Below are 18,146 nucleotides of genomic sequence, written 5' to 3' on the forward strand. Positions count from 1 at the left end.
AGGAACCACTGTTTATTGTATCTGTGCAGCACTTAAAAAGCGGTTGTCAGCTACTAAAGAATAGGTGAGGGGACTTCCAGTCATGTAGAAAATGATACCTTTATTACCTGCAACAGAGATTATCTAGCTTCATCTATCTATCACATGTATTTCAAAAATATGCACTCTCTAAGAATGAAAGTTAGAAATTAAATAGGTCTGGATTTTTTTTATCTTGTTGAATATTTAGAAGTGTAAATTTATATGCAAATATTCATTAGCTTTGTTGATAGTACAGTGCATGCATGCTCCTGATAACTCATTGTCAAGCATGTTGTTGTTGTTGTTTCTATGCTGCCTGTCAGGGGCTTGCCATCGGAACAGGATAGGGAAGCAGAGGGGCAGTTGGATTACAGGGAACCTCTGAAAATCTTGCAAAGCAGTTCCTCTTCCTGTGGTGAGGAAAGCCCCACCTCCAGTGGGGAAAAGGGGAAAGGACCGAAGGATGCTGCTGGGAGCCTCAGCACCACTCCTGGCCAAGCCGGCCAGGAGGGAAGCACACCCCTTCCGTCACCCACCTTGCGCAGAGGTGTAAAATGCAAAGAAGGAAGGAAAAGGCTGGGGGTGATAAAGCTCTTATGCTGGGGGAGGTCCCGGAAACAACCACTCCCGAATTCTGCTAGGATTGAGGCAGACATGAACTTGTGGCTCTGCACTATAAGTAGTTTTGCGCCAAAATAAAATCTGAAAAAGACAGGTCGGAGTCCTGACTCACAAGCAACCACCATTGCCATCTGACACTGCCCATCTGACTGGGTTGCCCCAGCCATGTCCCACCAAAAAATAGTAAAAGCACAATACAACATCACACACTAAAAACTTCCCTGAATGTCTAATAATAATAATAATAATAATAATAATAATAATAATAATAATCACATAGCTGTTTATCTGTTTGACATCAGCTGGGATAGCATTCCACAGGGCAGGCGACACTACCAAAAGGCCTTCTGCCTGGTTCCTTGTAACCTCACATTTGGCAATGAGGGAACCAGCAGAAGGCCCTCAGAGGTGGACCTCAGTGTCTGGTTTTGGACGATGGAGGTGAAGATGCTTCTATTACATATAATAATAATAATACCTTTATTGTCAATGTACAACCTGTGTACAATGAAATTAACCGAGCCTCCCCGCTCCCCACAAACACTCAATCTTATTGCACTCTGTGTGCTTGTCGCACAAAACACCAACCCCAAAAGTCAGTTGCACTATATTATTTTCCGTTTAGCAGCCTATCAGCCCATGGATAGAAACTGTTTTTTAGCCTGTTGGTACGACTGATTATACTTCTATATCTCCTGCCAGAGGCTGGAAGTTTAAAGAGGTGCTGGCCAGGGTGTGAATAGTCCCTGAGAATTTTTCTCACTCTCCTAAGGCAACGATTGCTTGCAAAGTCATCTGTCGGGCTCAGGTGACAGCCCATGATATCATGTGCTGTGTTCACCACCCTCTGTAAAGACTTTCTGTACATGGCTGTATCACCACACTGTGATACAATATGAGAGGACACTTTTTATTGTAGACTGGTAGAAGGTCATCAATTGTTGTTTAACATTGTCCTTTTGCAGGACCCTGAGAAATGGAGTCTTTTTTGGGCCTTCCTAGCCGCCTATGTTATATTGTTTTTCCAAGTGAGGTCTTCACTAAGGTAAACTCCCAGGAATTTAAAGGAAGAGACTCTCTCCACACAACCCCTCCCCCCCCGATATACAACAGGGCTAGTTCCCCTCTCTTCCTCCAAAAGTCCAACACCATCTCCTTTGTCTTGCTAATATTTAGGTGAAAGTTATTCTCTAAGCACCATGTTATGCACTGAAGTTCTCACCCTGGGCCAGCAGGGGGATACTGTAGATAGTTATGCAAATAAGGGATCGAAAGTGACGTTCAGTGATTGGATAGTTTTAGAAAGTTGTTACAATTATGTGTACTGGAGCTCTATATAAGCAGGCTGACTGAACCCTTCAGCTCAGTTCTGTTCTGGCCTCTGAATAAACAAGAGCTGTTTGAAGAATCGCTGTGTCCTCTGATATGTTCACCCACAACTTAACACTGGTGACGAGGATGGGATCAATGGACATCAGAGCACAGCCAGATGCGGCCATCCTCTGAACTGAGCTGAATCACTGAGCGGAATCACTGAGCGAAATCACTGAACAGAACCAATTCAGAGCTGACTGTTCTGGCTAGAGCACTGTGTTCCTTCCATCGCCCTCCACGCCGGCATCGAAATCATGGCTTCACTTGTGCCTCTACTGCTGATTGCGCCAGCCTCTGAATCATGGGACACCTACCTCGCTCGGTTCGACTGCTACCTCCAAGCCAACGAGCTGACAGAAGTATCACAGGAGCGGAAGAAGGGCCTATTCCTCAGCCTCTGTGGGCCTGAGGTGTTTGAGACGGCCCGAGCATTGCTTACACCTGAAGCAGTCCAGGCAGCACCGTGGGACACAATTCAAGAGAAGCTCCGCAATCACTACGCGCCAAAGCCGTCCAAGATTGCTGCCCGCCATGCGTTCTACCACCGGAACCTGGCAGAGAGGGAGCCAATTAACAACTACACTGCCATCCTCCAGCAAGCTGCAATGCACTGCGAGTTCCGAGACTTAGACGATGCCCTGATGGATCGAATCGTCTGCGGGGTCTGGGACATCCGTCTGCAACGGTGTCTCCTCGCCAAGCCAGACCTCACGCTGCAGAAAGCCATTGAGGAGGCCGTGGCCTCGGAAGCTGCTGAACGCTCCGCCCAGGAGATCTGCAAGGCCAGCAGCCCGCGTCTTGCTAGGAAGCCAGTTCCAGTGCATCACAAAGAGGCCAGCAGTGATGAGGCATCCTCCAGTGAAGACGATGATGTGCGCCAGACAAAGCGGGAGCGCAGGAAGTTCCAACAGAAGTCCAAGGGCCAATCGGAATGTGCCGGCTGCAGAGGCAACCATTCCTGTGCCAAGTGACGATTCAGAGACGCCATCTGTCGGAAGTGTTCCAGAAGGGGCCACATCGCTAAGGTCTGCCGATCGGCTCCATCCAGCACCCCCCCTTCACCGACTCGCAAGTCCAAGTTTTCACTCCAGTCCGCCAAGGAAAGCTGTTTCGCTCTCACCAACTGCCTCTGCCCGTCTGGAACCACGATTAGCCAAACCGACTCGCCTACGTGACGCAAGCTGAACGTCACGGTGCTCATTGAAGGAACTCCATGTGACATGGAGATCAACACCGGGTCTGCCCTGTCCATCGTGTCTTGGAGCACCATCAAAAGACTGGTACCCAGAGTGTCCAAAAGGCAACTTGACTCTCACCACGTACACCTGAGAGACTACCAGGGAAACGACATTCCCGTGGTAGGCGTTGGCCGGTTCCGGATCGCCTTCAAGGATTTTTCGGACCTGCTCCGACTGGTGGTGGTCGAAGGTCAGCGGCCAAGCCTCCTAGGGCTAGACTGGTTTGATGCCCTCGGTCTGGAAGTCACCGGCATCAACTGCATCTCTAACGCAGAGACTGAGGGTCTGGTCAAAGACTTTGCCAAGGTATTTGATGGCACTTTGGGGCAATAAACAGGTACGCCCATCTCCTTTAGCCTTGATCCACAAGTTGCCCCCATCAAGCTAAAGCCACGCCTGGTTCCCTTTGCTCTCAAGGCTAAGGTGGATGAACAACTGGACAAGCTGATCGCCCAAGGAGTCTTGGAGCCGGCTGACCACGCCAAGTGGGAAACCCCCATCGTCACGCCTGTCAAGCCGGACGGGTTGGTGAGAATCTACGCTGACTACAAGCATTTCATCACTGCAGATGTGAATGCAATAGGTCTGTAGTCATTTAGGCAGTTAGTTGCTGTTTTCTTTGGGACTGGTGGCTGCTTTCAAACATGATGGAACACAAGCCGTTTGCAGAGAGATGTTAAAAATCCTTGTCAGGACCCCTGCTAGTTGATTGGCACAATTTTTTACCACTATCCCCAGCACCCCATCTGGACCAGCAGCTTTACTGGGATTCACCGCCCTCAATGCAGCTTTCACTTGATGGTCATATAGAATAAGTGGCTGAGAGTTTGTAGGCTGGCGGCAGGAGCTATGATACCTGATCTTTTTACCTCAAAGTGGGCGAAGAATATGTTCAGCTCCTCTGCCAACAAATCATCGGCCTTAACCGTGTTCCTTGTATTGCCCTTATAGTTGGTTAGATGCTGCAGTCCCTGCCACACTTGTTTCGTGTTGTTAACGGCTAGGCAATTCTCCACCTTAAGCTTATATTGTTGTTTTGCCGCCTTAATGCCTTTCCTGAGCTTTGTTCTTGCCCCTCTGTATATATCTATGTTCCCTGCCTTGAAGGCAGTATCCCGAGCTTTCAGTATCCCAACCTTACTTCAGGTTTGCAGTTCCCATAGACTCTAATGCACCTCTCCATTTTTACATTATCAGTGCACACTTTAACGTAAGAAAGTACGGCGTCTGTGTATCCGTGCAGATTTTGATGTTTCAAAACAATCCTGGAGCTGACTGAAAGCGCCCTCTGGCCAGATTCTAACTGTTTTTTATAACTGGCTAAATTCTTCTCCTAAGAGGGATATACTTTGGACATAAAAAAGTGAAGAATGGTCAGATGAACCTACGTGGGGGAGGGAAATTGCCCTGTATGCCTGCTTCAGATTGGAATACACACAGTCCAAAATATTCTTCCCTCTAGTGGCAAAATTCACATACTGTTCAAACTTAGGAAAAACTGTCTACAGGCAGGCCTGATTGAAATCCCCTGCCACAACAAGGACGCCCTCTGGATGGATTTGCTGCTGCCTAGGTATGACATCTTAGGTATGACAACAACAACAAAGGCATAACATCATATAGTTTAGAAAATGCTGCTCTGACATTAGCATCAGGTGGAATGTAAGCGGCTATGATAATTATCACAGTTACTTCTCTAGGCAGATTTAATGGCCTACATGTTGTTGTTGTTGTTGTTGTTGTTTAGTCGTGTCTGACTCTTCGTGGCCCCCTAGACCAGAGCACGCCAGGCACTTCTGTCTTCCACTGCCTCCCGCAGTTTAGTCAAACTCATGCTGGTAGCTTCGACAACACTGTCCAACCATCTCGTCCTCTGTCGTCCCCTTCTCCTTGTGCCCTCCATCTTTCCCAACAAGAGGGTCTTTTCCAGGGAGTCTTCTCTTCTCATGAGGTGGCCAAAGTATTGGAGTCTCAGCTTCAGGATCTGTCCTTCCAGTGAACACTCAGGGCTGATTTCCTTAAGAATGGATAGGTTTGATCTTCTTGCAGTCCATGGGACTCTCAAGAGTCTCCTCCAGCACCATAATTCAAAAGCATCAATTCTTCGGCGATCAGCCTTCTTTATGGTCCAGCTCTCACTTCCATACATCACTACTAGGAAAACCATAGCTTTAACTGTACGGACCTTTGTTGACAAGGTGATGTCTCTGCTTTTTAAGATGCTGTCTAGGTTTGTCATTGCTTTTCTCCCAAAAAGCAGGGGTCTTTTAATTTTGTGGCTGCTGTCACCATCTGCAGTGATCATGGAGCCCAAGAAAGTAAAACCTCTCACTGCCTCCATTTCTTTCCCTTCTATTTGCCAGGAGGTGATGGGACCAGTGGCCATGATCTTCGTTTTTTTGATGTTGAGCTTCAAACCATATTTTGCGCTCTCCTCTTTCACCCTCATTAAAAGGTTCTTTAATTCCTCCTCAATTTCTGCCATCAAGGTTGTGTCATCTGCATATCTGAGGTTGTTGATATTTCTTCCGACAATCTTAATTCCGGCTAGGGATTCATCCAGCCCAGCCTTTCGCATGATGAATTCTGCATATGTTAAATAAGCAGGGAGACAATATACAGCCTTGTTGTACTCCTTTCCCAATTTTGAACCAATCAGTTGTTCCATATCCAGTTCTAACTGTAGCTTCTCGTCCCACATAGAGGTTTCTCAGGAGACAGATGAGGTGATCAGGCACTCCCATTTCTTTAAGATATTGCCATAGTTTGCTGTGGTCAACACAGTCAAAGGCTTTTGCATAGTCAATGAAGCAGAAGTAGATGTCTTTCTGGAACTCTCTAGCTTTCTCCATAATACAGCTTATGTTTGCTATTTGGTCTCTGGTTCCTCTGCCCTTTCGAAATCCAGCTTGCACTTCTGGGAGTTCTCGGTCCACATACTGCTTGAGCCTACCTTGTAGAATTTTAAGCATAACCTTGCTAGGGTGTGAAATGAGTGCAATTGTGCAGTAGTTGGAGCATTCTTTGGCACTGCCCTTCTTTGGGATTGGGATGTAGACTGATCTCCAGTCCTCTGGCCACTGCTGAGTTTTCCAAACTTGCTGGCATATTGAGTGTAGCACCTTAACAGCATCATCTTTTAAAATTTTAAATAGTTCAGCTGAAATACCATCACTTCCACTGGCCTTGTTATTTGCAGTGCTTTCTAAGGCCCATTTGACTTCACTCTCCAGGATATCTGGCTCAAGGTCACTACCTGGGGTCAGATGAACCTACATGGGGGAGGGAAATTGCCCTGTATGCCTGCTTCAGATTGGAATACACACTGCTCCTGGTTTACAACTCTGTTTCTGACCAAAATCTGTAAGTAATGCATAATGATGTTTATTTTTGCCTTAATAGAAGCTGGAGACTATAGTAGGGTAGGATTTCTTATCTTATATTGGGGGTGGATCTACACACAGGAAAAAACCCCACTATAAATAAGTCTGAATAAGTCAGCTCCCCCAATATTTTTGGGCCAATATTGAGGGGGCTATTACTTCCTGCCACTGCCAGGTGCCCTCTGCACGCCCCAGCCTCCGGCCAGCAGCCTAGGAGCCAGGAGGTGACTGGAACAAGTGCAGAGGGCAATCTATGCACTTGCTCCTCCCAGCCCCAGCCTGGGAGTCCAGGAGCGGAACTGCAGCTGGGACGAGTGAAGCAAAGATAGCCCCCGCCCAGCGCACACCAGGCGGCATCACATGATGTTGGGGGCAAGTCGGCACCCCTGCCTGGGATTCAAGTCACTGTTTTGCCCTATTCAGGCATTAAAAGCAACAGGATCAGGCCCCTTATTTTATAGTATGATTTTTGTCACTGTTGAGTGACATTTGATTCAGCATATGCAACAATCCAGATCATTCTTTGTGAATGTGTCTATGTGCAAGAGGCCAAGCAAAGGCCAACCTTGCCATTCCAGCTCTATGCAAGAAGACCTGTTTATGGGAATGGCACCAATCCATCCCATCATTGTGGCCGCTTCATATTAAATCTGTATAGGATGAAATGTGAAAACCCTCATTTGTGAAGTATGGTTGGCTTTTTCCTTTTTCCTTTGCATACAGAGATACATGTCAAATTCCCAGTCACAGCACTCATAGAAAAAATAAAGAGCACTTCATACCAGACTTCACGCCACCCTGAAATATAATCAGTTTGCCATCTTTCTTTAATTCAGCACATAATCAAAAAAGCCCAGTGAAGGCGCCAGAAATCAATACTTTGAAAGTTTCCTTTATAAAAGAGACATCAGGAACAAGAGCAAACAGAAACATGCAGATTAGACCTCTTACCTGCTAATCCAATTGTCAGTAGACCGTTAACTAGAAAGAAAAAGAGTAGCTATTAGAGATCCATTATTCCAAAATTATCAGAAGTACACTATAGTATTAGTAAATTAGTATATAAACAAAATTATATAGTATATAAACATATATAAACATATGAATTTATATTATATATATATTATTAATAAACATAGTATATAAACAATATTAATCATAAACAATTGGATAGAAATGAAGCTGGTGGCATTACATGCTATTGATTTCAATAGAAACTCATTATTAGTTTGTCTCCTTGATTTCAGTGCAAACTTATGTAAAGGATATATGTTCAATGTATATAAAATGTTATGTGGTGGTTTGCATTTGCAGAGTGTCTGCTTTTTTCAGAGAACTGTAGCAAGTGCAAAAGGTACTTGTGCAGCTAAAGCTGCAAAATGTTTACCTAATGAACTTGCTTATCCAAATGGCTCTCTGGGACCAGAGGGAGAATAGTACTTGGACTCTGCACGTGGTCCCACTACCCTAACACAACGCATTCCTTGGAAATTGTTCATTAGTCGAGCATTCACACAAAGAGTCAACTATTTCTATGATTCCTATGGGAACATTTCTAATCCATGATTTGTCCAATCTCTCTCCTGCCTCCCTCCATGGTTTCTTCCTGAAATAGCTGCAGCCAACCAGCAAAAGAGAGATAAAGGAAAAGCTGATTTGTCGGATCTCTCTCCCAGCCCTACATGGTTTCTGCCCTAATATGGCTGCTGCAAACCAGCAAAGCTCAAGCAAGCAAGGAAGGAAGGAAGTGGGCAAACTGGCTGTTTGGATATCTGATTGTGCAAAGTGTATAGTGAGGTCATAGAATCATAGAATCATAGAGTTGGAAGAGACCACAAGGGCCATCGAGTCCAACCCCCTGCCAAGCAGGAAACACCATCAGAGTGTTCACCTGGTCGGGGAATCTTTATCTTTGGATTAGTGAATTTTCACATAGCGAGCAAGCAGATTGAAGGACTTGCATGAATTAACAAGCAAGAACCTAAAAAAAGCTGAACTGCATTCCTAGTTGTTTAACAGTAATGTGTTGATTTGAATTTACAACTGTTTTTGCTAACAAGTTTACTCTGGAACTCTTTCTTGGTGTAGAGATCTCCTTGATTCTGACTCTGAACAAGGTCCCCAACTCATTAGGCCCCCTTCAGACATTGGGTACCACATGCGCAGCAGCCTTGGGGCAGTGGGGCAGAGGGCCAGCCAAATCCCACCAATGGTGCCATCACCCACCATGGAGAGCCAAGAATGCTGCCAGCTTGGAGCTCCCCAAACCCAAGTGCTCAGGAAAATCTGTCAAAATCTTTCTACAATTTCTACTTTTAGTTAAGTATTTTTTTTTTGAAGATTAAATTTTTTATTGATTTACAAATAAAAGATAAACAAAAAGTAAAAAGAAAATAAAAAGAAAAAAACACACGTTACATATTTCACATCAAAAATTTCACATTACCATCTCTTATAAGACTTCCTTCAGCTTGTCCGTAAATCATTCGTGGTAGTAATTAAAATTACGCATTTCCTAGCTTGTATTGACAATATATATCTCTCTCTCTTCTATTCCCTTTAGTCAATAACTCTTCGTCTTTCACAATGCTTCTTTAAATCCCCTTAACGTTGTTTGTCCCTCACTTATATATTCCAGGTAATCTACATATTTTCCCCATTCCTTAATGAACTTTTGGTCTCTTAAATATCTAATCTTTCCTGTCAATTTATCCAACTCCGCGTAATCTAATAATTTTGCTCTCCACTCATCCACCATTGGTATTTCCTGCTGTTTCCACTTCTGGGCTAGCGTTACCCTTGCTGCTGTAACTGCGTAGTACACAAATTTACAATCCTTCTTTTGTATCTCATTCCCTAATATCCCCAATAGGAAGATTTCTGGTTTCTTTAAAAACGTATATTTTAGAATCTTCTTGAGTTCAATATATATTTTTTCCCAGAATTCTTTCACTTTTCTGCACTCCCACCACATGTGGTAAAAGGAGCCTTCCTTGTCTTTGCATTTCCAGCACTTATTACAAACCTTGTACATTTTCGATAATTTTATAGGTGTTATATACCACCTATAAAACATCTTCATGACATTTTCTTTTATTGTCGTACATGCTGTAAAGTTTAATCCATCTTTCCACAGTTTTTCCCAATCTTCAAATTGTATACTATGGCCCACATCTCTAGCCCAGTGAATCATAGCAGACTTGACTTCCTCATCTACTAAATTCCAATCTAACAACATCTTATACATTTTAGATAAAGTTTTCACATCGTTGTCTATAATTTCCGTCTGAAATTTAGAGTCTTTATCCACATATCCTCTTTCTTTGCTGTCTTTTTTAAACATTGCATTTATTTGGAAATACTGTAGCCAATCAAATACTAGCTCTTTAACCTGCCCGTAAGGTTTCAATCTCCATTTCCCACCTTCTTTAATTAATAATTGGCTGTATGTTACCCAGTTACTTCTCATATTAATCTTTTTCACACTTAACACTTCAAGAGGTGATAACCAGTGTGGAACTTTAGGCTCCAACAGGTTTTTGTACCTTTCCCATATTTCAATTAGTGGACCTCGAAAGATGTGGTTTTCGAATCCCTTATGTACTTTCCTTTTTCCGTGCCACAAGTAGGTGTGCCAGCCGAACCTGTTGTCGAAACCCTCCAAATCTAACAATTCATTGTTCACTAACTTGACCCAATCTTTCAGCCAGCAAAGACATGATGCCTCATAGTATAATTTCAGATCTGGCAGGGCAAAACCTCCTCTTTCTCTTATATCTGTTAATAATTTAAATTGAATTCTCGGTTTTTTGCCCTGCCAAATATATCTTGAGAGCACCCTTTGCCACTCCTTAAAGACTCCATTCCCCTTAATTATTGGAATGGTCTGAAATAGAAACAACAACCTTGGTAGCACATTCATCTTAATTGTGTTAATCCTTCCCCAGAATGACAGTTTTAATCTTCCCCACACTTCTAGGTCCTTTCTGATTTCTTTCCACACTGTTTCATAATTGTTCTTATATAAATCTATATTTTTAGGGGTTACCCAAATTCCAAGATATTTAACTTTTTTGACCACCTCTATCTGTGACTGTTGTTGGATTGTTTCTATTACCCTCTGATCCATATTTTTAGCTATCATTTTCGTTTTCCTCTTATTTAGTTTGAAGCCTGCCACATCTCCGAACAGATCTATTTCCTTTAAGATTTCTTCAATTGTAGTTATGGGATCTTCAGTCATTATTACCAAGTCGTCTGCGAATGCTTTAATTTTGTACTCATTCTGACCGATTGTTACTCCTTTTATTTTTTTGTTTTGCCTAATTGAATTCAAAAGGACTTCTAGTGCCGTTATAAATAGAAGTGGGGAGAGTGGGCAACCCTGTCTCGTTCCTTTCTGTATCTTTATTTCTTCCGTTACTACATTATTTATAATCAATTTAGCTTTCTGCTCCCTATAAATTGCTTTTATCCCATTAAGAAAATCTTTGCCCACTTCCATATATTCCAAATTTTTCCACATAAAGTCCCATGCCACATTATCGAATGCTTTCTCTGCGTCCACAAACATCATTATAGCTTGTTTGTCATACCTGGCAGACAGATATTCCAACATATTAATTATGTTCCTTATATTGTCTCTCATCTGCCTGCCAGGAAGAAAACCCGCTTGGTGTTTGTGGATAATTTCTGACAATAAAATCTTCATCCTCCTCGCCAGAACTCCTGCAAAGATTTTATAATCTATATTCAGCAGTGAAATCGGTCTATAATTTTTGACTTGGGTTGGATCTGCATCTTGTTTTGGAATAAATGTAACATATGCCTCTTTCCATGTTTCCGGAATTTCTTCTTCTCTTAGGATGTTATTCATAACCTCCTTCAATGGGTTCACCAAGATAGATTTCATCTCTTTGTAATAACCCGCAGTGAATCCATCAGGTCCTGGGGCTTTTCCTCTCTTCAATTCTTTAATTACTTCTACTATCTCTTCTGTTTCAATAGGAGCGTTCAATTGTTGTTTTTTATCTGTTGGAATTTTCTGCAGCCTTTTATCCTTCAGAAATCTCTCTATTCTCCTCAAATTGTTTTTCTCCTTACTTTTGTATAGGCTTCTATAGTAGTCCAAAAATTCTTTCCTGATTCCTTTTGGATCGCTTATTTCTTCTCCCTCTACTGTAATTTTATTTATTGTGCTCTGTTCTTTCCTTTTTTTAATTTGCCACGCAAGCCACTTGCCTGGTTTGTTTGAGAATTGAAAGTTCCTTTGTCTTAGTCTTTTAATATTCCACTCCACCTCTCTATTTATTATTGTGGCAAACTGGGCTTGTAAGATTTTGATCTTTTCTTTTATTTTCCGACAGTTAGGTTTCTTAATTAGTTTTTGTTCATTGTCCATTATCTGCTTTAAAATTTCCTCTTTTCCTCTCTCTCTATTCTTGTTTTTAATTGCATTCTGCTGGATGAAGTAACCTCTTATTACGGCCTTGCTCGCGTCCCAAACCACTTTACTCTTTGTTCCTTTATCACAATTATCAGCAAAGTAATCTGTTAGCTTCTTCTGTGCATTTTCTACAATTTTTTGATCGTCTAAAAGATATTCTTTTAATCTCCATCTAAAAGTTCTTTTCTCAAAACTCTCCAACTCAAATTCAATCGGATTATGGTCCGAAATTACTTTGGGTCTGATTTCTATTTGTTTGGTTCTTGGTGTCAATTCACTTGAAATCCAGACCTGATCTAACCGTGACATCGACTGATTTGGTTCCGAATAGAAAGTGAATTGTTTATCCAACGGTTGTCTAAACCGCCAGATATCTATCAGCTTACAATTTTTTACCATTGAGAAAAAAGATTTTGGTAATTTCCCTTCTTTGCTTGCTCCTTCTCTCCGTCTATCCGTTTCTAAGGAAACCACCCCGTTCATATCACCCATTAAAATAATTTTCTGATCCATGTACTCGAGTAATTTCTCTTCTAGGTTTTCAAAGAATTCAGTTTTGTTACCGTTTGGTGCATAGACCCCCACTACGACCAGATTTTCTCCTTGCCAATTGATTCGAACCGCAATCATCCTTCCCTCATCATCCTTAAAGATTTGTTTGGCTTCAATCTTATTTTTAACATACAGTACCACCCCTCTTTTCTTTTCTTTATCTGAAGATTCAAATTCATTCCCTAATCTTTTGTTAATTAAATTTTTTTTGTGTCTTCTAGCCACGTGCGTTTCTTGCAAACAAATAATATCCAAATTTTTCTTTTTCAAAAATTGTTCAATTTTATTCCTCTTTTTTTATTATTCATCCCATTAATATTCCAGTTCCAAATTTTTAACCCCATGGTGCCCACCATTTGCGTGAGTTTCCTTTTCTTTATAAATTCGCCGAATCTCCTTCTTCCTCCTCTTCTTCCTCCTCCGTCTGTCTTCCACTCCTTTCTTCTTCTTCCTCCATTTTTGGTTCTCCTGGTGATCCTCCCTCCGCTCCCTTAGCTCCATTCACCTCTGATCTTAATTCCTTGTATTTCCTCAAAAATTTCCCTGTTTCTTCTAAATTTGACAACCTGTGTCTCTTACTTCTATACACAAATGATATTCCTTCCGGGAACTCCCATCTAAATTCAATTTTGTTTTTCTTCAGTGTCTGTACCAGTGATTTATAAGAATCTCTTCGTTTAAGTAATCTAATTGGGATATCTTTAAAAATAATTATGTAGTTCCCATCTATGTTCAGCCTCTTTTCCCTGTTTTTTCCTAATATTCTGTTTCTCATTTCTTTATCCTTAAATGTAATCAGACAATCTCCTGTAAATTTCTTTGCTTTTGTTGTATTCACACGCATTCTAAATGCATTCTGCACATTTTTGGCCATTTCTTCTATTGGTATATCCATCCATTCCGCCAATTCTGCTATCAGCCTCTCTTTAATGTTTTCACCTTGTATCTCTGGCACAGCTCTGAGCCTCAAATTCACTTCCCTCTGTCGGAGTTCATTCATCGCAATAACATCTTTCATCTCTTCCTGTGCTTTATTTAAGTCTATCATTTCTGCTTTGATCTTTTCTTCCTCCCGTTTAATATCTTTTAACTCCATTCTTGTCTTTTTTAACCCTTCCTCTGCATGTTGAGTTCTCCTAAATACTTCTTTTATTTGACCTTTCAACTCGCTAACTGTTTCATCCATTTTTTTATCCATTTTTTCAATTTTATCTACCTGCTCTAGTTTAGACTCTAAGTTTTTCTCACTCTGTTTAATTTCCGCAAACATCCTTAAGATATCTGCCTTAAAATCCGTCTCTTGTTTAGATCCTTTCCTCTCACCAGGAGTCCCTCCATTCGGTCCTTTCTTCACTGCCTGGAGGATTCCCAGCTGTTTCCATGCTTAATGGTGTACCACAAACACACACGTGGCTCCCTCTATGCTCTTGCTACAATGCAGGTGGGAGCAATAAACAATGATTCCTGGCCTAACATTATATCCAAAAACATTTCAGTGATTTGTTTTGTTCCTAACAAGCCACAAGGTAAAGCCAATGTTTGTTCTTGACTTCCCAACTGCAGTTTGCTTGAGTGAAATAAATTATGAGTTCCCAGCTCTGATGTAATATAAAGCCAAATATTTACTGTTGTGTGTGAATGGGACCAATAAGTTATCTGAAACTTTATTTTTAAAAAACATCTTGCCCTCACCCTCTCCGCCTTCAAATAAGATATGAAAAATATAAATTTAGGAAGCTGTTGTCTGCCTAGCTCAGTATGGTCTGCACTGAGGGGCAGCATCTCTCCAGCACTGCAGGCGACCATTTCCCCCAGCCCTGCTTGGAGATGTCCAGGGTGGATCCAAAGGTTCCTCAGCATGCGCTGAGAGACTTCCGGGTTGGCGCCATCGTCTAATGGCGGATTCCCTCCGAGCTCCGGAGGGAATCAGCTCAACAGGGGTCGGGTTCTGCCGCGGCGACGATGCGGGGACCCTTAGAAACCACAAGCGCTGAAGCCTGTGGACCTGGTGACTCGGCGGGCACCATTTGCGCCCCCCGACCCGCAAAGGAGCCTTTTTAAAGGCTCTGGAACGGGGGACGGAGAGCGGCGTGGTGCTGTGAGTCGACTGCTTCCCCTGCTGAGTGAAGCTGCATGCCATGGACGGAGAGCGCTAACTTCTTCCTCTGAACATTTGGATTAAAAGTAACGACCCGTGAGTAACACGGTAATTGGACTTAAAAGGGAAATTTTCTTTGGGAATTAGGCACGATCGGGTAAGGTGCTAAGAGGAAGTCCGCCTACCCGCCTTGTAAACATCGTAAAGCAAGGATTTTATTACTAAGGTTGTGAGAATACCTTTCTTCTTTGTGGAGAAAAGCAATTAACTTTACGTTGGGGCAATTTAAGTGATTGTGCTGGAGGATAAGAGCTAACATTGAGAACGGAATTCACCCCTCCCCCAAGACCCGGGAGCGATCGGTGAGAGAGCCTGCGGAAGAGGCATAAAGACTTTGACAGCTGTCAAACTAGCTGTCAAAGTTGGAAGAAAAGGGAAACTTTGTTTCTGCTGACTTTGCTGGTTATATTCGCTACAATTTGGTAACAAACTGTTAAAATAAAGAAGAAAAGGCTAACTTGGCTTTTGGGTGGGAATTGGAAGACATTAAGAAACTAGAATCCCTCTAGAGGGGGTTCAGGACATTACAAAAATGGCTGTAAGTGGAAAAATACTGGCTGAACTGGAGAAGACCTTCTCTCTCCTGGGAAAACTGCAGGAACAGACGGATGTTTTGACTGTGAACGTCACAATACTGAAGGGAACAGTAAATAAAGTTGCTGAGCCTGGAAGGGATATGATTCAAGTTCCTGCAGATGAACAGGGAAGCGTTGTTGTTGATCTAAAAATCCTTACAGCCAAACAAGAAAAGAAATTTGAGTCATCTGAGAATGTGTTTAAAGAGGAACATGATGATCTGAAGGAAAAAGAAGGAGGAGCTATGATGTCGCAGATGATTAAGGAGAGCCAGAGGCCTGTTAAGATGGATACAAAGGAAAATAAGAACAGGATGATGAAAATTTGGTTTGAATTGAAGAATGGAAATTGGAGAGATCTCCTTATATGGAGATCTGAAGACATATGGAATACAAACTTGGCTAATGTGGAAATTGGAGCCTTTGGGACATTTGGACCTATGAGAAGTAAGAAACAAGATCTTGGCTCCATTGTTAAATATGGAGGTCTGGCTGGAAGAAATATGGACCTTATTGGAACAGAGCTTCTTCGAGATTCGGAATTTAAAATAAAGGACTATCAAAAAAACCGGCAGAGAGAAACTGCGAGAGAGTTGAGTGCCTCAGACGTGAGGTCGCCAGGCTGATTGCAGATGGACTGATGGACTTTGGTTGGGGTTCGAATCCGGGAAAGGGGGTGGTGGGGCTTTGGGAATCCAAAGGGTGTATAAATATATTTTGTTTTAATTAAGTTGGTTTTGCCACTAACATAAAAATGGGGATTTCGGGGAAGGGAATTGGGGCCGACCTTAGAAAAAGATTGTTAAGAAAAAGTGTTGACGTATAAAGATTGAGGTTTTTAAGTTAAAATGGGTTAATTAAATTGATGGGGCGAATTTAGGAAAAGTTTTTTAAGAATAAGTATTGATATATAAAGATTGAGGTTTAAAAGTTAAAATTGGTTAATTAAAATGAATTAGAGAAAATAAGGCAAAGTGTGGGGACAAGAATTTGCTGAGCTAAAAATTGGAATTGAAATACAAGAAGGGCAGGTGTGGGGAAGTCAAGGAAATTGGTTATGGAAAGTAAGCAATGTAAACTTTTTTAATTGTTCCTTTTTCTTCTTCTTTTTTCTCTCTTTTCTCTTTTTTGTCTTTCTTTTTTAATTTTTTTGAAAATTTCAATAAATATATTTTTTTAAAAAATAAAACAAAGTGAGGGAGAGACGCTGAAATCTTAGACGTCTCAAAAAAATAAAATAAATAGCTCTTTTCAAAAAAAAAACAAAAAACAAAGGTTCCTCAGCATGCGAAGCAGAGGCTCTTCCAAGGAGCCCCTCCCGCTTCCCATAAGGAAAGGGCACTTCTGCCTGCCAGAAATATTTAGCTGTAACTGTATAACAAAAGCCATAGAACTCGTAATTTGATTTGGCATGATGCGTTCAGGTCTCTAGGAAACACTTTCCCCTGGTTGGGTGGTAGCAAAGTAGTACAGAAAGAGCCTGAAGGGAAGCATTTTTTGGATCTGCTTAATAAAATCAGATAATAATCAGCATCAAGACCTTCAGATCTGTTAGAAATATTCCACTTGGAGCTTGTGACACCATAATGAGTCCTGGAGTTGACCAGAATGTTAAAAAAGGGAAAGCAAAGTTATTTCCTCAGCCCTAGGTATGATTTTCCAAAGCAGTTCTGTCCAAATATTCCAATGTAAATTGATTCCATTAAATTCAACTGAATTAAGTAGCGCTAAAGATTAAAATGTAGTAACATGTGCTGGAAATTTCAGTAGCAATCTACTTGCTAAATGATCATAATAAAGTTCAAGCTTCTTAATTAAAGTGCTAATTTTAACAATAGCAATCTGAATTAACGTGCCAGATGTCTCTTTAATTGACACTGCTGCACGAGAGCATTTAACATCCCCCCTAGATAGGTATGGAAACTGAAGCAGATGCTCCTTACAGAAAGCTGAAGCCAAAGGAGTAGCACAATTTTAAGCAAGCAGGGGAAGCCCACAGCTGACAGGCAGCACACTTAAGGAGACACATCCGAGGTGTGGATGAGCCTCTTAAATAGGTTGACAGCTTCCTTTGAGCAGCTAGCCCCAATTCTGATGAGTCCAATTCTTAAGGCGATCCAGCATGTTTCAGAGCCACTGGCCCAGTGGAGCAGAGGAAGTGGAAGTCCATGAACTTCATCTGACTGCACAAGAGCTGCCATCATGGGCTCCTCTGGTGCTGGGATTCCTGAGGAGGCAGGCATGTCAAACTGGCTCAAAGGGCACATTCTGCTCCAAGTCTGACATATCTTCTGAATCCATGACCTGAGAACAATGAGTCAGAGCCCTAGACATGACCCAGGGATGATAGGAGTTGTAGTCCAACAATATGAGGAGGGCCACACAGGTTAACCACACCACCTCTAAATCTTGGCAGTCAGGAGCAGGGGATCCTATGCACACAGCTTGGCTTGATGTGGAAAACTAAACTGAGGTAAAAAGTAAAAGGTAAAGGACCCTGTACGGGTATGTCTAGTCAACGGCAATTATGGGGTGTGGTGCTCATCTCGCTTTTCAGACCAAGGGAGCTGGCGTTTGTCCACAGACAGCTTTCCGGATCATGTGGCCAGCAGGTCTAAACCACCACTGGAGCACAGAGGACCGTGACAAAAGCCAGAGTGCACGGAAACACCATTTACCTTCCCACTGCAATGGTACTTATTTATCTACTTACACTGATGTGCTTTCGAACTGCTAGGTTGGCAGGAGCTGGGGGGAAACAACGGGAGCTCACCCCAT

The 18,146-nt window shown here is 42.2% G+C and overlaps 1 protein-coding gene across 2 annotated transcripts in view; it reads right to left on the reverse strand.

The window, feature by feature from the left end:
• The window catches only part of RAMP3 (receptor activity modifying protein 3), a 61,577-nt gene that overhangs the window by 34,872 nt on the left and 8,559 nt on the right, over positions 1-18,146 (reverse strand). The window contains exon 2 of one of the 2 annotated variants that reach the window (XM_053391014.1): positions 7,589-7,618. In XM_053391014.1, the coding sequence (XP_053246989.1) occupies positions 7,589-7,618 (30 nt within the window). Of the gene's footprint in view, positions 1-7,580; positions 7,619-18,146 lie in introns of both variants that reach the window. The other variant, XM_053391013.1, reaches the window with a different exon arrangement.

Source organism: Podarcis raffonei, chromosome 6 (genome assembly GCF_027172205.1).
Source record: "Podarcis raffonei isolate rPodRaf1 chromosome 6, rPodRaf1.pri, whole genome shotgun sequence".
Classification (NCBI taxonomy): Eukaryota; Metazoa; Chordata; class Lepidosauria; order Squamata; family Lacertidae; genus Podarcis; species Podarcis raffonei.